The following is a 27,077-nucleotide window of genomic DNA, read 5'->3' on the forward strand; positions in this document are numbered from 1 at the left end:
CTTTCTTCTTTAAAAGCATGGCCTAAAAGTTTCTTATTTGTGTTATGTGGGGCTATTTGTATATATTATTTTTAGGATAATATTACCAAAAGGAATCCTGAGCTACCTCTTTGTTTTTTTATCTTTTACCATTGTACTTGATTTTACTTATTTATTTTGACAGGGTCTCACTCTGTCACCCAGGCTAGATGCAGTGATCATGTCTCACTGCAGCCTCAGACTCCTAGGCTCAAGTGATCCTCCTACCTCAGCCTCCCGCATAGCCTGGTCTACAGGCGCATGCCACCACACCCAGCTAGACTTGAACTCATGTTAATGAGGGTAGCAGATTCAGAGGGTGACTAAAGGAAATTTTCTATTTAACAAGAACTTTTGACTAAGTAGGATTTGTATCCCCTGACTCTCAACTTTACTTTTGAACAGCAAGTGATAAAATATTAAAAAATGAACTCATGATGCTTACTCTGAAAAACAAAACAAAAACACCAGGACACAGCTAAAATCAGACACAAAAGCATCAGTTTCCTAGGGCTTACAGTTCAATGTGTGGTCCCTGGACCAGCAGCCTCTGGTAGAAATGTGGACTCTTGGGCCCTGCTACCACCACACTAATCATAACCTGTATTTCAACAAGCACTCAGGTGCTTCATGCACACTGAGGTCTCAGAAGCACTGCTTGGGGGCACTGCCTGCTTCCTCTGCCATGTCCAGAATTAGTACCCGGATGATTACCTGGAGCCACGAAAATACTTTTTCTTTTTTTTTTTTTTTTTTGAGACGGAGTTTCGCTCTTGTTACCCAGGCTGGAGTGCAATGGCGCGATCTAGGCTCACAGCAACCTCCGCCTCCTGGGTTCAGGGCAATTCTTCCCGCCTCAGCCTCCTGAGTAGCTGGGATTACAGGCACGCGCCACCATGCCCAGCTCATTTTTTGTATTTTTAGTAGAGACGGGGTTTCACCATGTTGACCAGGATGGTCTCGATTTCTTGACCTCGTGATCCACCCGCCTTGGCCTCCCAAAGTGCTGGGATTACAGGCGTGAGCCACCGTGCCCGGCCAATACTTTCAAATAAAAAGGACCATTAAGGCCTTAGATAAAGAATTTTAAGGAAATTAAAAAGAAAATGGCATTTGGAATTAAGTAAATTACACAAAAGGCAACATATTTTTTCTTCTTTGAGACACAGTCTCACTCTGACGCCAGGCTGGAGTGCAATGGCACGATCTCGGCTCGCTGCAACCTCCACCTCCCAGGTTCAAGCAATCCTCCTGCCTCAGCCTCCCAAGTAGCTGAGATTACAGGCACCCGTCATCATGCCTGGCCAATTTTTGTATTTTTGTAGAAATGGGGTTTCATTATGTTGGCCAGGCTGGTTTTGAACTTCTGACATCAGGCGATCCACCTGCCTTGGCCTCCTAAAGTGCTGGGATTATAGGTGTGAGCCACTGCCCTCAGCCAAAAGGTACCATTTTTAAAGCAGTCTAGTTACTTGACTAAAGCACTACTATGCTGCAAAAGAAATGCTTAATAAATGCCTATAATCAAAATTGATGCCCTATATTCATTCACATAACGTTGCATATTGCAAAACTCAATTCCTTGCACTGGGTCTTTTAAGAAGACCTCCCAGGGGAACAACCCATAATAACACATGCCTTACATGTAATTCTACTTCAGAATTGTTATGACAAGACACTAGTGACGAATTACTTTTAATTAAAAAGAAAACCTGTTCTCTGCCAGTACAAATGATCTATTATATCATACTTCCTTGGCATATTATAAGAGGTTTACTGAATAAATGATCTATGCCCATCACACTCCCTACTCACCAAAAAGAAAGTTGGAAATCTGGTACCCTACAATGAAAAAGGAAGCAACTAGAAGGAAGAAACCCAATGGCAGCAAGTGGGAGCATCTGCTAAAGAACAGCCTACAAATAATGCCATGGTCATGTAGTTTGCTTCTGCATATTTTTCTAACAATCTTGGATACTCCAACAGGTTGAATCTCAACTAACACACATTCACAAGAATGTATACATGGACATACACACACTCAGTAACTACAACATTTCCTATTCTCAGGCTAAATCTTCCTCCATCATTAGAAAATAATTCCCCAAAGAAACAAACGAAAAACCCAAAGTATAGTTTAGACCAGCTCATTGTCACCCAAAACAACATAATGTCATTAAGCCATCATGTCATGCTGATCAGAACAAATGATCTGCAACATGGTGAATGTAAAGCACTCCACCACTTTAGTAACTATGGACAAGTCAGGCATCCTGAGCTTTACATCTGCTGTCACACTCTTGAGGATGCCCCATGCTGATTATTCATGGAGAAAAAGCATCCCTAATGTCGCCTTCCCTCCTATAAAGGCTCAAGAGGACGAAGGTAAACAAGGGACAGCTGAGAGCTTCCAAGACCAGCACCCCTAGGTTTTAAATAACATAGGCAAGCATTTCAAAGCAGCATCATGGGCTTGCAACTATGGAGAAAAATGTACAGGAAAAGCCCTCACCAAGGACCCCACACACATATGAAAAAACGTCACCCACAACAAAGGAATTCAGACTCACGTGAGAGGAATAGCGTTTGTTTTTGATTGTCTTCTGCTTTTCAGGGCCCGAAGTCTATCACCTTGTGTCACTCCATTGATTTCGTCATCATCACTGTACTGTGTAAGTAAAAAAACACTGAGCTAATGATTTAACTTGCACTTATTAATGCAGTAAAGCACCGCAGCAGTTTAGCCACATAAACACAGACAGACAGTCCAAGTTTCTGCAAACTCGAAAATATTTTTCCCCTTTCACAATCCAGGTACAGGTCACATTTTAAGAGAGCCCAAGCTGACTTTCGGAGACAACCCAGCAGCATTCTCGTTATAAAACACATCAACAGTGAAGAGGGATAATGGGCTTTCAAGTCTGAAAACATTCTTTTTAACATTTCACAGTCTACTTACTACCACTTAATGTAGTACTGCTACCCACTAAGACCTTGATTTGTTAAAAGCTCTCCATTTGAGAATGACTGCTTTCCTAAATGAGCAGTCGTGAAATGGCAAAAAGGGATGGGGGCAGGGGTAGATCCGGCTAAAAGAGCTCACTTCACAACCTTTTATGCACCTGCCGAGTGAATAAAACATAGTTTTATGAATATACAACCTTGTTTCCACTATTTTGGGTAAAAAGTGCCTGGAGAGGGTCATAAATATAAAAAACTGACAATCATCCCCCAAGAGCTGCTTTATTATTTTACTTCCAGTTTTCTCCATGCCCTGACAGGGTCTCAACAGCAGTTAAAGCAGTAACAACACTGCAACAGAAATGGCTTGATTACCGGTTCAGGTTCTTGCTGGTCTTGATTCTTGACCCCATTTATGGAAATGTCATCAACACCAGAGAGAAGTTTGGAGAAGGCTGCTCCGTGCTGTCCATTCTCCTGCACCCTTAACTTCTGACGAAAATAGTCCCCTTCCAGCCAGAGGCTTGTTTGCTTCCTAGAGCATTTAAATAACATCAATAGAGCTTTCCAGAAAGACACATGAACAATTTCTTCCTACTAGACAAGCTGTTGTTACTGGAGACTAAGGGAAATTCCACTCGCTGGACATGGTGGCAATAGAGCTTCCAGCCCCACGAGTTCCCTTGGAACTACAGACGCTACTACTTACATCACCAAAAACTGCTGCTGAGGCCCAATCACCGAGCCAGGTCTGCAGATCCTGACCCACGCAATGGTCTCGGCTGCTGTCATCCTGTAATGCTTCATGATGTAGCAGGCTATGAGAGTGCCTGTGCGACCAAGGCCAGCTAGGAAGAAAAAGCAGCACAGAAATGAAACTCGGGCTCAAGTACTCCAGGACTTTGTCAGGCATGTAGAATTTTTTTCTTTTATTATTATACTTTAAGTTCTGAGATACATATGCAGAATGTGCAGGTTTGTTACATAGGTATACATGTGCCACGGTAGTTTGCTGCACCCATCAACCTGTCATCTATACCCCCAACAGGCCCCAGTGTGTGATGTTCCCCTCCCTGTCCAAGTATTCTCAATGTTCACCTCCCACTTATGAGTAAGAACATGTGGTGTTTGGTTTTCTGTTCCTGTGTTAGTTTGCTGAGAATGATTCATCCATGTCTCTGCAAAGGACCTGACTTCATATTTTTGTATGGCTGCACAGTGTTCCATGGTGGAATACTGTGTATTCTATGTTGGGTGGAATTTTTTTAAAAGGCTTCCCATGACTCTGCTTCTCAACAGTGGTTCTCAAGGCTGCTTACACCCTGGAATCACCTAGAATGGTTTTTAAATACTGATACCTGCTCTCACGACCAGAATTAATTAATTAATTTCATTTAATTAAGTAATTATTTATTTATTTTGAGACTTAGTCTTGCTGTCACCCAGCAGACTGGGGTGCAATGATGCTATCTCAGGTCACTGCAACCTCCACTTCCTGGGCTCAAGCAATTCTCCTACCTCATCTTCCCGAGTAGATGGGATTACAGGCATGTGCCACCATACCTGGTTAATATTTGTATTTTTAGTAGAGATGGGGTTTCATCATGTTGGCCAGGCTGGTCTCGAATTCCTGACCTCAGGTGACCCACCTTCCTTGACCTCCCAAAATGCTGAGATTATAGGCTAGAGCCACCCGGCCCGGCCTTACGCCCAGAATTTAGATTTAACTGGTGTGCAGCACAGCTTGGACACAGAGATTCCTAAAATCCTCCAGATGATTCCACGTGTTGCCAAGGTGGAGAATCCCTTTTTAAGCAATGATCTCAGTAAAGGCAGTGTCTTCTGCCCTGGGCAGAAAAACTGGTACCACCATCTTTGCAAAACCAAAGTCTTGCAATTTTGCACTTATTCCCACATCCAATTATATTTTCTAGTCTGTTATATCCATTTTCACTCAGATTTTTTAAAAACTCTGTTGATGCTGGCCTGTTTTATCTAGACTATTATCATTACCTCTAGTGATGGTTAATTTTATGTGTCAATCTGGAATGAATCTTTGGAGACTAACATTTAAGTTGGTGAGATTTCAGCAAGCACAGTGCCCTCCATAATGTGCTGGCCCTCATCCAATCAGCAAAAAACCTGGGCAGAACAAAAGTACCGACTTTCCTGAGCAAGACACTGCCTCTGGCTTTCATCTGCACCATGAGCTCTCCCATGTATCCAGGCTGCTGGCCCACACTGCATATTTTAAACTCACCAGAATCCATACTTGCATGAACCAATTCCTTTTAATAAATATCCTACATAAGGGCCGGGTGCAGTGGCTCACGCCTGTAATCCCAGCACTTTGAGAGGCCGAGGCGGGTGGATCACGAGGTCAAGAGATCGAGAGACCATCCTGGTCAACATGGTGAAACCCCGTCTCTACTAAAAATATAAAAAATCAGCTGGGCACAGTGGCGCGTGCCTGTAATCCCAGCTACTCAGGAGGCTGAGGCAGGAGAATTGCCTGAACCCGGGAGGCGGAGGTTGCAGTGAGCCGAGATCGTGCCATTGCACTCCAGCCTGGGTAACAAGAGTGAAACTCCGTCTCAAAATAAATAAATAAATAAAAATAAAAATAAAAAATAAATAAATATCCTACATATAAAAAAGCATGCTACTGGTTTTGTTTTTCTGGAAAACCCTAAATAATACAGATTTGGATCATGAGGTGGGTGTCACTGTAACAACTACATAGAAATGGAGAAGTAGTTTTTTGAGTGACAACCTTGGATATTTAGCAGAGGAGATTTGTAAGGGAAGTGTTGAAGATACAATCTGTTTTCTCCTTATTGGTTACAGTAAAATGCAAAAAGAGAAAGATGAGTTAAAGAAAAAATTGTTAAGTAACAGGGAATCAGGAACTAGAGTCAGAAAATTCTCAGGCTATCCATATTGCCAAAAATGAGAAAGCATGTTACAGAGAGAAAAATTGCTATCTCAGCAGAAGCCCGGCAAGAGAGACAGGATTATTCCAGCAGAGACACTGGCAGCTTGGACTAAAGGGGATGGACATGGAATAAAATAAAGTAAGACTTTTGGACTTCTGACAGCAGAGCTACCTGGGTGTAAACATTCTTAGTCCTTCAAGAAAAGAAAGGATGACCCCAAGGGCAATTCGGAGACCGTCAGTGCTGTCACTATCACCAAGACAGAGTATATAAGCTCAGGGCAAGCATGTCTACTCCTTGATTTTGCAGGGTAGGGCCTCTTTTCTTAGCTACGGTGAACCCAGTTGCCTCTGGTCACAGCCCTCAAGGGCAAAGCCGCCACCCTAGAGGGACAGGAGGGAAGAGCGAGGAGCCAAAGAGGATGATTCTTTAGCCTTAAGAGGTAATGGTATTTGCCTGGCCAGGTTTTGGACTTGCTTAGAAGCTGTAACTTCTTTCTTCTGGTTTCTCCCTTTTGGAATGGGAATGTCTATCCTATGCCCACACCATCACAGCTGGGAGGAATTGTCTCAGGATGGATCACACCTCAAATCTCCCCTATACTTGAGTTGATGCTATTTAGATGAGACTCTGAACTTGGAGTTCATGCTGGAATGAGCTGAGACTTTCAGAGCTGTTGAGATACAATGAATGTATTTTTGAAGTGAAGAGACATAAATTTGTTGGGGACCATAGGGCAGAATATAATGAACTGAATTGTGTCCTCCCCAACCCCAAATCCATATGTTGTCTAACTCCCAAAACAACTGTATTTGGAGATTAGGCCTTTACAGAAATAAGTAAGGTCACAGAGTGAGGCCCTAATCCAACAGGACTGGGGTACTTCTAAGAAAAGAAAGAGACTGCAGGACTAAGTGTACACAGAGGACAAACCATGAGAGGACTCAGAGTCGGCAGCCATCTGCAAGCCAAGGAGAGAGGCCTCCCCAGAAAACAACCCTGCCGGTGCTTTGACCTTGGACTTCCAGCCTCCAGAACTGTGAGAGAATGAACTTCTTTCTGTTGTTTAAGTCATCCAGTTGGTGAAAGGCCCCAGAAGATTAATATACCTTTTAATGAATCTCAATTTCACTGTACAACCCAATTTTCATACTGTCATCATTTTTCTTCCCTAAACAAAGATGCAATTACATAAAGTCCTCTCTAGGCTTTTAGTTGGTCATCATTCTATTTCAGGGTATCTCAGCTTCGGCAGAAATGACATTTGAGGCTGGACAATTCTTTATAGTGGGGGGCTGTCCTGTGCACTGTAGGATGTTTAGCAGCATCCCTGATCGCTACCCACCAGATGCCAGTAGTACTCAACCCCCAAAAAAGGTCTTCACACATTGCCAAATGTTGGGTGTGTGGTGGGGTTGGGGTGCAAAAGGACCCTAGTAAAGAATAACTCCAACTGCTTTCTTTTTTTTTTTTTTGAGATGAAGTCTACTCTGTAGCCAAGGCTGGACTGTGGTGGCGGGATCTCGACTCACTGCAACCTCCGCCACATGGGTTCAAGTGATTTTCCTGCCTCAGCCTCCCCAGTAGCTAGGACTACAGGTGTGTGCCACCATGCCTGGCTAATTTGTTGTATTTTTAGTAGAGACGGGGTTTCATTGTGTTAGCTGGGATGATTTCAATCTCCTGACCTCGTGATCCACCTGCCTCCATCTTCCAAAGTGCTGGGATTACAGGTGTGAGCCACCACATCCAGATCAACTGCTTTTTATAATTAAAACATGAAATAATCAATGTTGGATTGTTTCAGTTATTTTTAAAAATTGGAGTAAAATATATATAACATAAAATTTATCATTTTTCTTCATGTATCATTTTCCTGATTTCATTTAGTTGTCTGAATTCTCTTTTAGCTCACTGAACATGTTTAAGACAGTTATTTTAAATTCTGTATCAGTTAATTCTGAAACTTAGATTTGTTAGTGTCAGTTTCTGAAGATCACTTTAACCACTTTTTATATGCACAGTTCAGTAGCATTAAGTGCATTCACACTGTTGTATAAATATTACCACCATCCATCTTCAGAACATATTTCATCTTGCAAAACGGAAACTCTGGACCCGTTAAACAATACCAATCCCCACCTCCTCTCAGGCCCTGGCAAGCACCATTTTACTTTCTCTTACTCCAAGTATCTCATACAAGTGGAATCATACAATACCTGCCCTTTTCTGACTAGCAGACCTAAGCTGGCATATCTTTAAGGTTCACCCACGTTGCAGCATATGTGTCAGAATTTTCTTCATTTTTAAGGATGCATAATATTCTGTTAGCCATTTCTTTAGCCTTCCTCTGATGGACATCTGGATTGCTTCCACATTTTGGCTAAGAATAATGCTGCTGGCCAGGCATGGTGGCTCATACCTATAATACTGGCAGTTTGGGAGGCCAAGGCTGGTGGACTACTTGAGGTCAAGAGTTCAAGACCAGCCTGGCCAACATGGTGAAACCACATCTCTACTAAAAATACAAAAATTAGCTGGGCGTGGTAACACATGCTGTCATCCCACCTACTCTGGAGGCTGAGGCAGGAGAATCATTTGAACCCAGGAGGTGAAGGTTGCTGTGAGCTGAGATTGCATCACTGCACTCCAGCCTGAGCAATAAGAGTGAAATGTCATCTCCAAAAAAAAAAAAAAAGAAAAGAAAAGAAAAAGAGAAAAGAATAATGCTACTATAAACATGGTTGTAAAACTATCTGTTATATCCCTGCTGTCAATTCTTTCTGGGCATATAACCAGAGGTAGAACTGCTGAATCATGTAATTTTAAGTTTTTCAGGAACTGACACACCACTTTCCAAAGCAGCTGCCTTGTTTTATATTCCCAGTAGCAGTACACAAGGGTTCTAATTTCTCCAGATTTTCCCCAACACTTGTAGTTTTCTGGTCGTGTTATCTTTGTTCTTTTAGATAACAGCCATTCCAATGGGTGTAAAGTGGTATCTCATTGTGGTTGTAATTTGACTTTCCCTATAAGTCAGTAATACTGAGAACCTTTCATGTGCTTATTGGCCATTTTATATCTTTGGGAAAATGTCTATTCAAGTCCTTTCCCCATTATTAACTGGGTTTTGTTGTTGTTAGGAGTTTTCTCTATATCTTCTGGATATTAATCCCTTATCAGATGTGATTCGCAAAGATTTTCTCCCAATCCACGGGTTACCTTGTTTCTCTGCTGATAGTATACTTTGATGCACAAAAGTTTAAAAGTTTTCTATAGTCCAATTTGTTTGTTCTTTTATTGTCAGTGCCTTTGGTGTCATATTACTGCCAAATCTAACGTCATGATGTTTTCACCCTCTGTTTTCTTCTAAGAGTTTTACAGTTTTAGGTCCTATATTTAGGTCCTTGATTCATTTTGAGTTACTTTTTGTATATGGTGTTATGTAAGGGTCCAATTTCATTCTTTTACATGCAGATATCAGGTTTTCCCAGCAGTACCATTTGTTGAAAAGGCTGTCCTTTCTCCATTGAGTGGTTTCTGTACCCTTCTTGAATGTCATTTGACCATACGCACAAGGATTGATTTCTGAGCTCTCTATTTTATTTCACTGGTCTACATATCTGTCTTTATGCCAGTACCACAATATCTTGATTGATGTAGCTTTGTATTAAGACTTTTTTTTTTTTTTGAGACAGGGTCTTGCTATGTTGCCCAGGCTGGAGTGCAGTGGCACAATCATGGCTCATGGCAGCCTTGAGCTCCCAGGTTCAATAAATCTTCCCACCTCAGCTTCCTGAGTAGCTGGGGCTATGGGTGCACATCACCATGCCCAGTTAATTTTTGTATTTTTTAGTAGAGATGGGGTTTTGCCATGTTGTCCAGGGTGCTCTGAAACTCCTGGGTTCAAGCAATCCTCCTGCCTCAGCCTCCTAAAGTACTGGGATTACATGTGTTGAGCTACCATGCCCAGTCTGTATGAAGTTTGGAAACCAGGAAGTGAGTCTTTCAACCTTTTTATTCTTTTTCAAGATTGTTCTGGCCATTTGGCAACCCTTGAGATTCCAAATGAATTTCAGAATAATTTTTCTATTTTTGCAAGAAATGTTGGAATTTTCACAGGTTTGCACTGAATCTCTGTATCTCTTTGGGCAATACTGACATGTTAACAATATTAAGTCACCCAATCCACAAATGTGGTATCATTACGTTTAATTATATCTTCTTTAATTTCTCGTAAAAATGTTTATACAATTCTTTCATCTCCTTGGTTAATTACCCAATATTTGATTCTTCTTGATGCTATTATAAATGAAATTGTATTCTTAGCTTCTTTATCAATAAGATTTTCATTGTGAGGGCATAGAAACAAGTGATTTTTGCCTGCTGATTCTGTACCCTGCTACTTTGCTGAACTCATTTATTAATTCTAGCAGGGGCTGAGGGGTGTGTGTATAATCTCCAGGGTTTTCTTTTTTCTTCTTTTTGGAGATGGAGTCTCGCTCTGTCACCCAGGCTACAGTGCAGTGGTGTGATCTCGGCTCACTGCGACCTCCACCTCCCAGGTTTAAGCAATTCTCCTGCCTCAGCCTCTTGAGTAGCTGGGACTACAAACACACACTGCCATGCCTGGCTAATTTTTTTTGTTTGTTTGTATTTTAGTAGAGATGGGGTTTCACTATGTTGCCCCGGCTGGTCTCGACCCCGAGCTTAGGCAATCCACCCGCGTCAGTGCTAGGATTACATGAAATGGACAAAATTACAGGCGTGAGCCACCTCCCAAAGTGCTAAGATAACAGGCGTAAGCCACTGTGGCCGACCCAACGTTTTCTATAATACGTATAAGTCATATCATCTGCAAACAGATAATTTTACTTCTTCCTGTCCAATTTCAATGTCTTTTCTTTTTTTGCTTATGCTCTGGCTAGAACTTCCATTACTATGTTAAATAGAAGCTACAAAGCCAAGCATCTTTGTCTTCTTCCTGAGCTTAGAGAAAAAGCTTTCCAGCCTTTCACCACTGAGTATGATGTTAGCTGTGGGCTTTTCACGTATGGTTCTTATGTTGAGGTACTCTCCTTCTATCCCTAATTTGTACCGTGTTTTTATCACAAAAGGGTACTGATGTTTGTCAAATGCTTTTTGTGCACTGAGATGATTGTGTGGTTTTTGTCCTTAATGTGGTGTATTACATTGATTTTCATATGTTGAACCACTCTTCTTGTAATCATGGGATAAATCCCACTTGGTATTGGTACACAATCCTTTTAAATATGCTGCTTAATTCCACTGGCTAGTATTTTATTTAAGATTTTTGCATCGATGTTCATTAAGGGATACTGGCCTATAGTTTTCTTATAGTGTCTTTGTTTTTGGTACCAGGGTTATGCTGGCTTTACTGAGTAAGATAGTGTTCCTTTTTCCTCAAATTTTTGGAAGAGTTTGAGAAGGACTGGTTTTAGCCTTTTAAGTGTTTCATAGAATTTACTGGTGATGCTATCATGTCCAAGGTTTTGCTATCTCTGGAGGTTTTGGATTACTTAACCTCCTTAATAGTTAGGGGTCTGTTCAGATTTTCTATTTCTTCGTGATTTAGTTCTGGTATGTTTTGTTTTTCTAGGAATTTGTCCATTTCGTGTAGATTATTCCAATTCATTGTCCTATAATTGTTCCCAGTACTGATCATTTTTATTTCTGTAGTATCAGTAGTGATGCCATTTTCATTTCTAATTTTAGTAATCGGAGTCTTCTTCCTTTTTTACTTCATCATTCTAGCTAAAGGTTTATCATTTTTGTTAATCTTCTTAAAGAACCAACCCTTGGTTTTGTTGATTTTCTGTATTGGTTCTCTATACTCTATTTTACAAATTAAAATAATTAACATCTTATACTACTTACAAACTACAAATTATAATTTACATATTATATTTGTAAGTTACAATAATTACAAGTTACAGTAATAATATTTTACAAATTATCTTAAGTTACAATAATACTAGCTTTTATAATCGTTCATGTATTTGCTTTTAACAGAAATCTTTACTTCCTCTTCTCAAATGGCTGTGTGTTACTGTCTGGTGTGCTTTTATTTCAACCTAAAATACTCCCTTTAGCATTTCTTGCAGGTCAGATCTAGTGATTAAAAACTCCCTTTTAAGTGTTTTGTAGAATTTACTGATGATGCTATCATGTCCAAGGTTTTGCTTTGTCGAGTTTTGGATTACTTAATCCTTTACTCGTTAGGGGTCTATTTAGATTTTCTACTTCTTCTTTGTAAGTTATAATAATTGCAAGTTACAGTAATAATATTTTACAAATTATCTTGTTACAATAATACTAGCTTTTATAATGCTCCATGTATTTGCCTTTATCGGAAAGGCAAATTGATTGCCTGGAAAAGTGTTAATTTCTCCATTATTTTTGAAGGAATTTTGCCAGATGTAGAATTCTTAACAGGTTTTCCCCACTTACACATTTTGAATATATCAACCCACTGCCTTCTGGCCTCAAAAGTTTCCAAAAAGAGATCTGTTGACAATCTCAGTGGTATCCCCTGTATGCAGTGAGTCACTTCTCTCCTGCTGCTTTCAAGACTCTGTCTCCAGCGTTATAGCCTGATTATAATGCATGTTCACGTGGGCCTCTGAGTTTATCCTTCTTGGAATTTGTTGAGCGAATTAGATATGAATATACATGCTGTTCAGCAAAATGTGGGGAGTTTTCAGCCAAATCATCTGTCTGCTCCTTCATTTCTCTTCTCCTTCTGGAACTCCCAGGATCTGTATCTTGGTCTACTTGGCTGTGACTCAGAGGTCCCTTAGAGTCTATTCATTTCTCTTATAATTTATTATTTCTGTTTCCCAGACTTGCTAATTTTTTAATAGTTCTAGCTTCACACTCGATTCTTCTGCCTGCTCAAATATGCTTTTGAATCCCTCCAGTGTAATTTTCATCTCAGTTATGGTATATTTCATTTCCAGAATTTCTTTTTGGTTCCCTTTTTGTATTCTATCTTTTTATAACTGATATTAGCATTTTGTTCATAGATCATTTCCTTGACTTTTCCAACATTTTCTTTTAACTCTCTGGGCATCTTTAAGATGGTTATTTAAACTTTTTTGCCTACTAAGTACACAATCTGTTCTTTCTCAGGGACAGCTTCTGTAGATTACTACTTCTTCTTCCTTTTTTTTTTTTTTTCTGTCTGTCACCAAGTCTGGAGTGCAGTGGTGCTATCTTGGCCACCTCCCAAGGTTCAAGTGATTCCTCATGCCTCAGCCTCCCGAGTAACTGGGATTATAGGCATCTGTCACCATACTGGCTAATTTTTTTGTTGATGGGGTTTCACCATGTTGGCCAGGCTGGTCTCAAACTCCTGACCTCAGTTGATCTGCCCACCTCGATACCCAAAGTGCTGGGATTACATGTGTGAGCCACTGTGCCTGGCCTGGATTTATTTCTTCCCTTTGAATAGGCTATACTTTCCTGTTTCTTTGTATGCCTTGTGATTCTTCAATAAAAACTGAACACCTCAGCATTATGTTTTGCCATTATATTTAAAACCACAAATACAGCATTAACTCTAGAAATGAGTCTCCCCCGCTTTCCCCAGGGCTTGCTGAGCTTTTTTTCAATATTGGATTTTTATAACAAAACTATATTCCTTGTTTCTTAATTAACTATCTAACAAAAGAAGAGAGTTAAATAAATCCTACTACATTCATACCATGTATTATTGTACAGTTGTTCATTTACTGAAAAAGATCTATTAAGTGTCAGGTACTGTATAACTGCTGAAAACAGAGCAACTTATTAAGAATATAGTCTCCATAAAGACAGGCTCTTACAGTCTATGCTACTCATTGATGTATCCTAGAACTTAACTATATAGTATGCACCCAATAAATATTTGATGAATAAATAAATGCATTTCAATGTGATTAGTCTTTGCAGAATTACTTATGAAAATAATTTAATTTACTATACTTTTCATATGCAATTAAAGGTTTAAAGGCACTCTAAAAGACAGTTTCATGTTTTGACACATTAAATAAATATGGTCTGTCTCTACATATTCATATACTCAGACATGAATACTATTCTTTAACCTCCCCTAAAAACATACCTTTACAATGTACTGCAATGGCACCCTCAGCATTTTCACAGATATCCAGAAATTCTTTGACAATGGCATCAGTAGGGGTACTGCCATCCGCAAAGAAAAGATCATGGTGATCAAAGCCAGCATCCGTAAAGCGTTTGGCATCATACATCCTTTTATTCAGACGAATAATGGTAGTAACATTGTGATTCTTAAAATATTGAATATAAGTATCGGGAGAATGTTGGTGGTAACCTACATAAAGAAATGTACCAGATCTTGTAAAATGCATAAAGAAAACAACAGCTAATAGTTTCACCTGTAATTGAGTGGAAACAGTATCTGGACTGGGAATTAAATTCCAATTTGATTATAACTATAAACAACAAAATGAAAAGAAAGTTAAAATCCAGTCAGAATGATGTACTGAAATGACCAAGTAGGCTTAAATAATTAAGACTTGGTCAAGCTTGGTGTAACACTTTCAAAACAAAATAATGGATAGATACTTTCAATAACACTATGAGATTGATGCCATAATTTCACATACCACTTTCAAGTCTGGATCTTGAATGAGGTCCACAGAAGGCAATAAATCGGTCTGGTATTATCCAATTTAAATCTCCATTTTCTGCTTTCTGCAAGGGGAAGGCCAGCACAATTCATTTTTAAACATGATCTCCCCACAACCTCTCTGCTCAAGACTGAGTCTCTGAAGGACTTCAAATCCATTTGCTTTAGCAGAAAAGCTGTTTACAAATTGTCATGAGACAGGAATCTAAATCTGTCCTGCAATGAGTATATCTAGGGAATGGATATATATCCTAGTTCTAATCACCTTCTTTTAACAGTGTTTCATTGCTAGGGTATCAATCCTTGGAATACAGAACTGACTGCTGCCATACAAATATACTAACTACTTGGCTATTTTATCTGAATCAATTCTCATTATAGTTGCTGCTAATTAAGAAAGCAAGCAAACTTTTCCAGTATAAGGAATCTGGGAATTTTCCTCTTTTCTTGAATGACTGGTTTCCAACATGAGCAACCCTAACTCCACGAACAAACGGGGAAAAACTATCTATTTAGGTTTCTGGCTTCCCATTATTTACTTACTTACCTACTTATAGAGGCACATCTTTCCACTGTTTTTCTAACTATTTACTAAGACAACCAATTAAATAAGTTCACTTGTTCATGACCAGTCTGACCAAGATGGAGAAACCCCGCCTCTACTAAAAAATACAAAATTAGCTGGTGTGGTGGTGCATGCCTGTAATCCCAGCTATTCGGAGGCTGAAGCAGAAGAATCACTTGAGCCCGGGAGGTGGAGGTTGTGGTGAGCTGAGATTGTGCTATTGCACTCCAGCCTGGGCAACAAGAGTGAAACTCCATCTCAAAAAGAGAAAGTTCACTAAATCCACCAGGAAACTCAAAATTACAAATATACTGAGACCACAGTATGTCCCTACAAAAAACGAATACAAACTGATATGTATTCTATGTATGTATCATACATACATATATAAGACACATTACTTCCTGTTATTAAGTCCTTTGGATTGAGTTACCTTTACTATTATAACAAAGATACAGTTCAAATTTAACAAGAGAAACTTACCTCTTATTAACAATAAAAGAAACTTATCTCTTAAGGCAACAGAGACTTAACAGGAAGTAGAAGAGACTTGATAGTGGAGAAGGAGAGAACTCGTGATTAAAAACAACAACAGATAAATTAGCTTTGCCACTGGGGTGTTTCTATGTGTACCTAAAAATTAGTAAGAAATAACAGAGCTTTGGCCAGGCCCAGTGGCTCATGCCTGTAATCCCAGCACTTTGGGAGGCTGAGGTGGGTGGATCACGAGGTCAGGAGTTCGAGACTAGCCTGACCAACATGGGGAAACACAGTCTCTACTAAAAATACAAAAATTAGCCAGGCTTGGTGGCGCAGGCCTGTAATTCCAGCTACTCAGGAGGCTGAAGCAGGAGAATCTTTTGAACTCAGAAGGGAGAGCTTAGATTGCACCACTGCACCCCAGCCTGGGTGACAGAGCAAGACCCCATCTCAAAAAAAAGAAAAAGAAAAAGAAATAACAGAGCTTCTTGAATATCTACAGGGACCAGGCAGGTAACCTCAAACCAGTTTATCAGACTTAATGATCAACAAGGGGAATTGGTCAGCCCATGTTCCGTAACACAAATAAGCAGCCAGTGTGGTGGCACGCACTTGTAGCTACTTGGGAGGCTGAGGCGGAAGCATCACTAAAGCCCAGGAATTTGAGTCCAGCCTGGGCAACACAGTGACACCCTATCTCTTAAAAAAAAAAAAAAAAAAAAAAAAAGGTTTAAACAGGAATGAAGGCAACCGTTGCCAGATATTCTGATTTTAACGTGAACTTAGAAATGTGGACTTATTTAAATAAGAAATCCGTGATCAACTGTTGGCAACGACTAGATTTTACTGAATTGCTAATGCCATAAATTAAGATACATCCTGAATTTGGAGGAGCTGAAACAGGGAAAAAATGCACACTGCATAAAATGGAAGACACTAATCCCAAATTTCTAAACACACTATATAGACTGTACAAAACTGGAGTTTGGGAACCTAAACAGCTCGCTGTGTCACCATGTAGCTTCAGGGAGGTGAAAACGTTTGTGGTGTGCCCCTGCTACTCCCCTAGCCCAGAATCTCCAATCTCTACAGTAGTCACAGGGGAGTTACTTAGCACCTATATTATGCATTAATAGCACAAAAAGGCATCACCACAAAAAATGATAAGTTCGTGTCCTTTGTAGGGACTTGGATGAATCTGGAAACCATCATTCTCAGCAAACTGACACAAGAACAGAAAGCCAAACACCACATGTTCTCACTCATAGGTGGGTGTTGAACAATGAGAACACGTGGACTCTGGGAGGGGAACATCACACACTGGGGGCAGTTGGTCGGGGTAGGGGAGAGAGTGGGGAGTGGGGAGGGAGAGGAGGGAAAACATGGGGAGAAACGCCAGATATGGTATGCACCTAAAGTAAAATAAATAAATTAAAAACAAAAAAAGACAAGCCTAGCCAAAAAAAAAAAGGGTATCACAGCACTACAAAAGGAACAAATACCAACTAGTGTTTTTAGCAGTTTTGCTTACCTAGACAAAGTAATTTGTTTCAAATGTTTAGTGTTTTAAAGACAAGCACAAAAAAAGGTATTAATAATTTAGCTATACTCCCTAAGTTTAAGATGCTAGTTAAACTTATGTTACACTTTAGAAATGGATGGCTATCAGAGAAGTAAAGACAGGGTTGGCCCTAATGAACCCTGCAATGTACTCTTAATCTTTGCTGCAACACAGTAACAACTGAGTGTCATTATTAACTGAAATTGAGAAAAACAGTTCAGTTATACTAAGAGTTTGAAAGAATATTTACTTTAGACATTGTGCAAAAGAGTTGTCTGAGGATTCACAAGATGCTGTCACAAGATGCTGCCACATGAAGTGCTGTTGTTTGAGGAATCGCCTCCCCAATGCTGGAAAGCAAGTCTGCTCAAGGTAACTACAGGAGGATAAGAAGACAGGAGGCAACAACTACCCCGGGCTGGAAAGGCCTTAAGCACAGCATCTTACTCATTTCCTAATATGGAGGATGAAGCTGTAGAATCAAATTATTTATTCTTTTAAAAAATACATACTATGTTAAGGAACATAGAACACACCTGTGGTTTTGCCTGGCTTATCTTTTCCTGACCCTGTCCTACCTTTTTAAAAATTTTGTGTGGCTGGGGGCGGTGGCTCACACCTATAATCCCAGCACTTTGGGAGGCAGAGGCAGGCAGATCCCTTGAGCTCAGGACTTTGCGACCAACCTGGGCAACATAGCGAAACCCCACCTCTGCAAAAAATAAAAAAATAAAAAAATTAGCCAGGCATGGTGGCATGCGCCTGTAGTCCCAGCTACTGGGAGGCTGAGGTGGGAGGATCACTTGAACCCAGGAGGTTGAGATTGCAGTGATGAGGAGGTTGAGATTGCCAAGATGGCACCACTGCACTCTAGCCTCGGCAATAGAGCAAGACCCTGTCTCAAAAAAAAGAAAAGAAAAATAAAACTGTCAGAAAAATTTTTTGTTTGTTTGACTGGTTTGATGGGGCTGACCCCATGCCCCAGGCTCCTTGGATGGCCAGAGAACAAAGACTGGCCAGAGTATTCCTTAGCTCTTCCCCCTGCCAAAGAACACAGGCCAATGCAGAGATGGGCATATGGTGTAAGTCGGGCCAGTGGGAGGCATTCCCAGGCCTTCTGGTGGAGCTAAGATTACATTTTTCTGATCATTTTGCCAAATGGCAGATCAAAAATGCTGGTGGCCATCTCCATCACTATTGGAGAGGGCTGGCCTGAGAACAAACAAAACTAGTTTCAAGTCCAATTTCTGATAAGTGTCTGAGCACCTGAAGGGGCATGTTAAAAGCCAAACCTGCTCCTGGACTTTTAATTTATGTAATCCAATAAATTCCACCCCCCTTTGAAAATCTGAGACAGAGTCTTGCTCTGGCTGATTGCCCAGGCTGGAGTGCAGTGGGGTGATCTCGGCTTGCTGCAACCTCTGCCTCACGGGTTCAAGCAATTCTCCCGCCTCAGCCTCCTGAGTAGCTGGCATTACAGGTGTGCACCACCACGCCTGGTGAATTTTTTGTATTTTAGTAGAGATGGGGTTTCACCATGTTGCCCAGGCTGGTCTCGAACTCTTGAGCTCAGGCAATCTGACTGCCACAGCCTCCCAAAGTGCTAGGATTACAGGCATGAGCCACTGTGCCTGGCAAATGTTTCATTTTTTATTTAAGCTATTTGTGTTTATTTTCTATAACTTGCAACCAGAAGTGTCCTGACAAACAGACGGTTATGGCAAAAACAAAGATATTTTCCAGAGATAATTAGGTGTATAATGACTATTCATCTCATCATACTCTATGCTAAGGGTTTTACAAACATCTCAATCACTGTACGACAGTACTAAAATACATTTAAACTGAACAGTATAAAGAACACACAGGGGCACACTCATTCACTCTGGAATTACGCATTAAATACAGAAATTCCCACTAAGAATTGGGACTGGAGAAATAGGGATAAAAAGATGAATACTTGACTTTTTCTCACTCTATACACATATAAAACAAAACAAGAATATTGCTTCTTCTGTAAGTGAAATAAATAAGAAAGCTAAAAACAGGGCTGTGCACAGTGGCACATGTCTGTAATTCTAGCACTTTGGGAGGACAAGGCAGGAGAAGTGCTTGAGGTCAGGAGTTCAAGTCTAGCCTGGGCAACAAAGTGAAACCCTGTCTCTACAAAAATAAAGACAAAAAACTTAGCTAGCATGGTGATATGCACCTGTGGTTCCAGTTACTTGGAAGGCTGAGGAGAGAGGATCATTTGAGCCCAGAAGTTCAAGGCTGCAGTGAGCCATGTACACCACTGCACTTCAGCCTAGGTAACAGAGTGACTTGGTCTCTCTCTCTGTCTCTTAATTTAAAAAAAAGAAAAATTAAAAAAAACAGGCAGAGAAATTTTGGTCAGAATACAAAGCATCAGAGGATGAGTAAATTCTGGAGATCTAATGTATGTACTGTGTGCCTGAAATCTGCAAGAGTACATCTCAGGTATTCTCATCGCACATACCAGAAGACTAAATTATGTGAGGTGATGAATGTTAACTAGCTTGATTAGGTAATCATTTCATGGTGTATACATATTTCAAAACATTACTTTGTACATCTTAAGTATATATAAGTTTTATTTGTCAATTATTCCCCTCAATAAAGTGGCGGAGGCGGGGAGGGGGAAAAGTTGAAAATATGATCCTTGAAGACTTACTTCATAGTGTTCATATTCGTCAAGGTTAAATGAGTTGAAATTAAGGAAGCCATACTGCATTGCCTAAAATCCAAAGAAAGCTTTTAAGAACAAGGATGCAAATGAAAAAACAGTTTCCTATTGAATTTCAGAGTACTAAGTATCAGGGGCACCCCAAGAAAGAACTGTCATGATTAGATTACTTTCCACTGAATAGCTTTCAAAGGAATTGGATGGTATCTTCTAAGTGCTTCTCGTACCTAGAATTAGTTATAATTATATTTAATGAGTTTCTTGTGTTTTGTTTAGATTTTGTTTGTGAGATGTGCTTTTTAATTTTCATTCACCAATCATCCTATCCATGCATAGTTAAATAATCATGCTCTCAAAGTAATCCCACTGACTCACCAGATCACCACCACCCTGGTTGAACATTTAGAAGTTTAGGATTCAAATATAATGTACAACCCAATGGTCTCCGCATCATTAAGAAGGAGAAGAGAATCCATAGGCTACTTTATCCCAAAGCAAGCCCTCACACTTCTTCCAAATCTTCATTTTCAAATTCTTTTGAACAGCCTTGAATCAATGTTCCCTAAACTAAATACAGCTCAGACATCAACACTAAAATAAAAAATTTTGAGGAAAAAAATTTATTATTTCCACAGGAATAAAACAAAACATTTTCTGCCCTACTCTACAGCCTCACTCTGTGTTACAGCAGGCACAGTATGCTAAGCAAAATAAGCAGTGTCTATTTTCTGAGACAAGGACAAAGAGAGCTGGCGGCCTCTGAGAAATGTCCTCCCAGCTTGCTGATCACTGAGCCAAACAGGAGGGAAGCAAGAATTTTTGATCCACAGGTATTCTTGGTTCAGAGAGGGGGCTTTTGTACAACCAGTTTTCAAAAAAAAATTTTATATTTGTACTGAAATACAAATATAAAATAAGAAGTCTAGAATACCAACTAAAAAGGTCTTCATTTTATTTATTATTTAAACACTAATCCCAAGACTAAGTCAATCAAAATTTATTTCCTTGAATTCAATATATTTCATGATTTTGGACTAGAGATATTCCAAATGGAATGAAACAATTACAAAACATTCCTTAAACAATTCCTTAGTTTGTAAGGAATTCCTATTTTCCTTTGAATTTCAAGAGGTGATCTTATTGGAAGTAGATCACACTGAAAACATAAGTACATTGATGCATGTTTCTTCATATATGCAATATTCAAAATCAGTCACAAATAAAATACGTTTACACTGAAAATCAGAAGCTAGTGACCCTTAAATAAAACTAAATATAGTGGCTGGGTGCGGTGGTGCTGTAATCCCAGCACTTTGGGAGGCCAAGGTGAGTGGATCGCTTGAGCTCACGAGTTTGAGACCAGCCTAGGCAACATATTGAGACCTTGTCTCCAGAAAAAAATACAAAAATTAGCCAAGCATTGCAGAAAAAATAAAAATTTAATTAAAAAAAACCCAAAATATAGTATGAAAAGGGCAATCTTTGACCTATCATACCAGCTAATTGACTTTGGGTGCAATACTCAACAATAACAAAAAGCCGAAAACTAACAATAGAAGCTGCTATGTGGTATCATAATAGATCATTTCCAAACCCCTCAAAGCTTTTCTCTTTCTACAGGTGAGTGTGCCTACCTGCATGAGCCCATCTGGCAGGGGCTGCAACTGCAACCTGCTGCCCTTTGGTCTCCTGATTTCCTCTAGTGCCCTGTACCTGCCAAAGCTGAGGGCCCATGGAGCCGCCTCAGAGCCCATGGCAACTACCCCAATCAGCTCCATACCTCACAGTCACTGGGCTCAAATCCAAAGAAATTATGTTCCCACACCTCATTGACTGATACAGGAAAAAAGTATATTAATTAGTTTCTGAATTTGTATGCTGATTAGTCCTCTCATTTTAAGTCATAAAATGTCTGTCACAATTCCCAGCAAGCCACCAGGTTTCATCATACAAGAAAGTAAACCTGGGTTCCTTTTGGGTGTAAAAGCACAAGTTACAGAAAACTTGAGATGCTGTCAAAACACAACACTGGGTGCACCCTACATGTCACTTTACAGAAAACTTGAGATGCTGTCAAAGGCTTATTTGACCCATGGGTTACTGAATTACCATTCTAGTTTCTTGTGCTGTTCTGACATTAACACCAGGACTTGCTGCACTGTGTAACCCCAGGGGACACTGTTCAGGTAGAATGTGACATGCAGGGTGTCCCCTGGAATTAACATAGCAGCCCTGGTTAAGACCCCAAGGAATCACCTGGAAATAGTCTGACAAAGCAGCAGTGACCTACTTAATTTCATATAAAACCGTGTAATAAACCAATTGAGGCATTTAAATTCTGTTGAACTAGAAATTGAATGCCTGATGAAACAAAAATGAAATGTTGGACAGTTACCGTGTTATGTCTGTTGTAATGGTATTGGTGGGAATCAGGTGTATAGAATACACAAATCAAAGAGAACTTACCAGTAAACCAGTCATCTTTACTTTTGTTCTTTTAGATCATAATACACTCAAAACCAATTCTGGATCTAGAACCTAACTTCATAACTCTTATTTTCCCTGTTTCTTAAGTGACTTTTCTCCCAACTCATACAGAGAAGCACTCAGAAATTCAGAATAAACTGTTTCCTGGTTCGGTCTCGTAACATTAGTTGAGAAATGTAGTACCTCTGTCGCCATATATACATTGGAAGAAACGCTACCAAACAGATCTTGGGAAGAAGGCCCAGTCTTCTTGGACCACGTTAGTCCCCCCAACACAACACTGGGTGCACCCTACATGTCACTTACCTTCTTTACTGCATGAAAACAGTCAAGAAGCGTAATGTAGAAATTGCAGCTTCCATAGGCAGCATCTCTGAAACCCAAAAGTAATGAAATATAGATCAGTTAATTTTCTGCAATTACACTTAACTAAGACAAAGCTGACTAGAATTTAAAATCAAACATGTACTCAGAATCATTATCAAAAAGAAAAAAGTCTCGCCTTTTGACTTTTTTAAATAAAAGATAAATAAATTATAAATTTCACTGAAGTTTCTACCTATTCCAATAGGTACTGTTTTACGGGACTGGATCAATAAGGACCACTTCCTAAATTTCAAATGTTCATTCTGATTCAGTTTTGGCCTTAATAGCTGCACTACCTTCTTGAATTCAACAAATCAATAATAACCTACTTTTCCCCCTAAAAGGGCAAAGCATTTGGATTTTTTCTTTAAACTGAAAAATATCATATGCAAATGTTATTGAGAAAGCCTGTTTTTTGATCCTGTAATATACATATGTGTGTATATGTCTAATTATGCATCGTGTGTGTGTGTGTGTGTGTGTGTGTGTGTGTCTCCAACCAAGTAGGACAAAAATATTGAAAAATCAAGGTCATATTTAAAATACTTGGTAGAAGGTCATAAACATTTTTTTCCTATCATACACTAGGACTTTTACCCATTTAACTGGATAACTTCTGATTTTTTTCCAACTTTTTTTTAGAGATAAGGGTCTTGTCCTGTTGCCCAGGTTAGGGTGCAGTGGTGCAATCACAGCTCACTGCAGCCTCAAATTCCTGGGTTTAAGTGATCCTCCCACTTCAGCCCTCCTAGTAGCAGGGACCACAGGCATGTACTACTGTATCCAGTTAATTTTTTTTTCTTAAGGTAGAGATGGAGTCTCATTATGTTGCCCAGGGTGGTCTTAAACTCCTGGCCTCAAGCAGTCCTCTCACCTTGGCCTCCCAAAGTATTGAGATTACAGGTGTAAACCACTATGCCTTGACATCTTTCTATTAAAGGACAATAACACCAATAAAAGCATAGGAACTAGCCCAAAGTATTGAGATTACAGGTGTAAACCACTATGCCTTGACATCTTTCTATTAAAGGACAATAACACCAATAAAAGCATAGGAACTAGCAAGTCAACTACCTTCCACAGTATCACTCTAGTTTTGGGAAAATGCTTATATTACTTTACAGACAACTCCACCCAAACACCGCATCAACACATAACCAGTAATCTTACTATACAAATCTCTTAATATCAAGTAAGGTTTTATCCAGAGAAATAAGGTACCTGTGACCCCTACCTGCTTCTCCTTTTCAGCTACCTTGAGCCACTACAAGATGAAATTTTCCAGAATTAGGCAACATAAAAATTATTTTAATTACGATTAAGCTAGGGATGCAAAAAACTGTGCCTATCTGAATGGTGCTCATTGCTCCTCGGGGAACAGGTTGCTGGTAGAGCCAACACTAATTCCCTGCCTTATTTGGGTCTTCACACTGTAATATTTCTTACTGTGTGGTAGTTACATACATACATATAAAACTTTACTGCTATACACTTAAGATTAGTATTTTTGTTAAAAATTGTAAGTTATAAATCAACTTAAAAGGGGAAAAAGAACACTCAACAAATGTTACAATAAAAATTAAACCACATTTTAAATTTTTAATTCTTCCCCAAATCTTAAGGGCTGAGACTACAGAAATTAGGGAAAGGGCATCCTTTTCAGCTAAAATTGCCTTCAATGCTACTGACTGAGTTGCTTAGAATTACTGAGCTATGCGAACTTTCATGAGGACAGAATGCAGGGTCTTGTTTTGTTTTCTGAGACAGGGTCTCACTCTATCACCCAGGCTGGAGTGTAGTAGGGCAATCACGGCTCACTGTAGCCTTGACCTCCTGGGTTCAAGTGATCCTCCCACCTCAGCCTCCTGAGTAGCCGGAACCACAGGTGCACACCACCATGCCTGGCTAATTTTTTGTATTTTTTTGTAGAGTTAGGGGTTTCACCATGTTATCCAGGCTGGTCTCGAACTCCTGAGCTCAAGCAATTTGCTCATCTCAGCCTCCCAAAGTGCTGGGATTATAGGCATGAGCCACCACGTTCAGCGGACACAAGGTCTTAAAACACACCATTTTTGTTCCGTAAGGTTCTGAATTAAAAACTTTTCTGCATCCTAGAAAAGGTCTTTATCTAACCAAAAAGATCCCAATTTTACCAACACCTTATTGGCAATATTCAGAAAGAAAACGAAAATGACTTGCAGCAGTGGCCCCAGGACAGCAGCACCAAGACCACCCCACCCGTTAGAAATGCACATTCTCAGGGCCACTCCACACCTACGAAATCCAAGTTCTTGGGGTGGGGCCAGGTAATTTGTGTCTTAATAGCTCTTCTAGGTGTCTGTGGTGTATGTTCAAGTTTATGAACCACTGACCTATAAATCAACACAAATCCTGGTTTGGTAGAAATAAGGGTGTTCATGGAATAAAAAACCCATTTAGGTAGAGAAGCTAAGGCAGAAAAATGAAGTAGTTTAGCCTAAACCAAATCAAAATTATCAATGGAAATGGGGTAAACCCTCAAGTTGGATCCTAACGATTTTAACCATGTCTCCTCTGTTAAGGACTACTATTACCTTCTTAACCTATTGATAATTCTTTTCCAATCAAGTTAAATCCATGTGGATTCAGTCTCTGACATTTTGGCAAATTTCTTCAATGCATCTTTTTTTTTGAGAACCTACCGTGGGGCCCAGCCCAACTCCAATCTGTGATGATTTCACAAGCTTTGATCTGGGCCCTGCTAAGTCCTCCTGCCTCATACATCACAGAATCCGAACATACGACAAGAATCTTTGTTCACTCAAGTTTATTTCATTAGCACCTCTAATTTTAGACACACCCACATCACATCTTCTTCCCACCAAGCATTCAGTCTTCTTCCAATAGGCAGAACAGCATCTCTGAGGCTCCGTTTATAAGCCTTGGGGAGTGGGGAGGGATCCTTGTCACCAAGGTCATTTAACAAACTTGGAAAACACATGGGAATCAATAAAGGGGCACTGCTTAGAAACTGTACAATGTCAAATACTAGTTTTAAAGAATGGCAGCTTTCATAACAGCTTGTATTCATCGCAGCCCAAAACTGCAAATGACCCAAATATCCATCAAAAGGACCACAGGCAAATAAATTGTGACATATTCATAGATTGGAATGCTACAAAAGCAATAAAAAAGGATGAACTACTGATACCTGCCATAATACAGGTACATCTCACAGACATTACATATGTGAAATCCAGTTGCCAGCTCCCCAAAATGCATACCAGTTCTATGAATTTCAAAGGCAAACAAAACTAACTGACAGTGGTAGAAGTGAGAGCAGTGGTTAGCTGGGGGTGATGACTGACTAGAAAGGGTTAGGAGGGAATCTTCCAGGAGACAGTGATTTCTTTTTTTTTTTTTTTTTTTTTTGAGATGGAGTTTAGCTCTTGTCACCCAGGCTGGGGTGCAACAGTGCAATCTCAGCTCACTGCAACCTTGGCCTCCTGGGTTCAAGCAATTCTCGTGCCTCAGCCTCCCAAGCAGCTGGGATTACAGGCGTGTACTACCATGCCCTGCTAATTTTTCTATTTTTAGTAGAGACAGGGTTTCACCACATTGGCCAGGCTGGTCTGGAACTCCTGACCTCGTGATCCGCCTGCCTCGGCCTCCCAAAGTGCTGGGACTACAGGTGTGAGCTACCACCTTACCGAGACAGCAATTTTTTAAAAATGTATGTAAATTACAGTCAACTTAAAAGGGGGAGGGTTGGAATATTTAACAAATATTAAAGGCCAGGCACTATATCAAGTGCTTGTTTTTTTTAAGAGACACAGTCTTGGCTGGGCATGGTGGCTCATCTGAGGTCAGGAGTTCAAGACCAGTCTGGCCAACATGGCAAAACTTTGTCTCTAACTAAAAATACAAAAAATTAGCCTGGTGTGGTGGCAGGCACCTGTAATCCCAGCTACTCGGAAGGCTGAGGCAGAAGAATCGCTTGAACCCGGGAGGCGGAGGAGGTTGCAGTGAGTGAGAATCTATCTCAAAAAAAAAAAAAAGAGAGACATGGTCTTGTTCTGTTGTGCAGGCTGGAGTGCAGTGGCATAATCAAAGCTCACTGAAGCCTCCTAGGCTTGAAGGATCCTCTTGCCTTAGCGTCCCAAGTAGCTAGGACTACAGACACATGCCACCATACCCAGCTAATTCCCCCCTCACCCAAGAAGAAAAGTTCTTGCTCTGCTGCCCAGGCTGGTCTTCCAACTCTTGGCCTCAAGCTATCCTCTCGCCTCAGCCTTCCGAAGTCTTGGGAGTTACAGGCAAGAGCCACTATGCTCAGCCTACACCGA

The 27,077-nt window shown here is 40.1% G+C and overlaps 1 protein-coding gene across 8 annotated transcripts in view; it reads right to left on the minus strand.

Annotated features, from left to right (window-relative positions):
* CDC14B (cell division cycle 14B) overlaps positions 1 to 27,077 on the minus strand; it is a 108,573-nt gene that overhangs the window by 19,227 nt on the left and 62,269 nt on the right. For all 8 annotated transcript variants that reach the window (XR_002479613.2, XM_021677116.2, XM_021677113.2 and 5 more), the window contains exons 6-12: positions 22,693 to 22,759; positions 19,888 to 19,950; positions 14,567 to 14,654; positions 14,041 to 14,271; positions 3,689 to 3,827; positions 3,355 to 3,514; positions 2,589 to 2,686 (exon numbers count right to left, since the gene is read on the minus strand). Coding sequence is in view for 7 of the 8 variants with exons in the window: in XM_021677116.2 (XP_021532791.1) it covers positions 2,589 to 2,686; positions 3,355 to 3,514; positions 3,689 to 3,827; positions 14,041 to 14,271; positions 14,567 to 14,654; positions 19,888 to 19,950; positions 22,693 to 22,759 (846 nt within the window). In the remaining variant the exon portion in view is untranslated. The remainder of the gene's footprint in view (positions 1 to 2,588; positions 2,687 to 3,354; positions 3,515 to 3,688; positions 3,828 to 14,040; positions 14,272 to 14,566; positions 14,655 to 19,887; positions 19,951 to 22,692; positions 22,760 to 27,077) is intronic.

The sequence above is a fragment of the Aotus nancymaae genome, unplaced genomic scaffold, assembly GCF_030222135.1.
Source record: "Aotus nancymaae isolate 86718 unplaced genomic scaffold, 86718_ANA_hifiasm-v0.15.2.pri h1tg000041l, whole genome shotgun sequence".
NCBI classification, from domain to species: Eukaryota; Metazoa; Chordata; class Mammalia; order Primates; family Aotidae; genus Aotus; species Aotus nancymaae.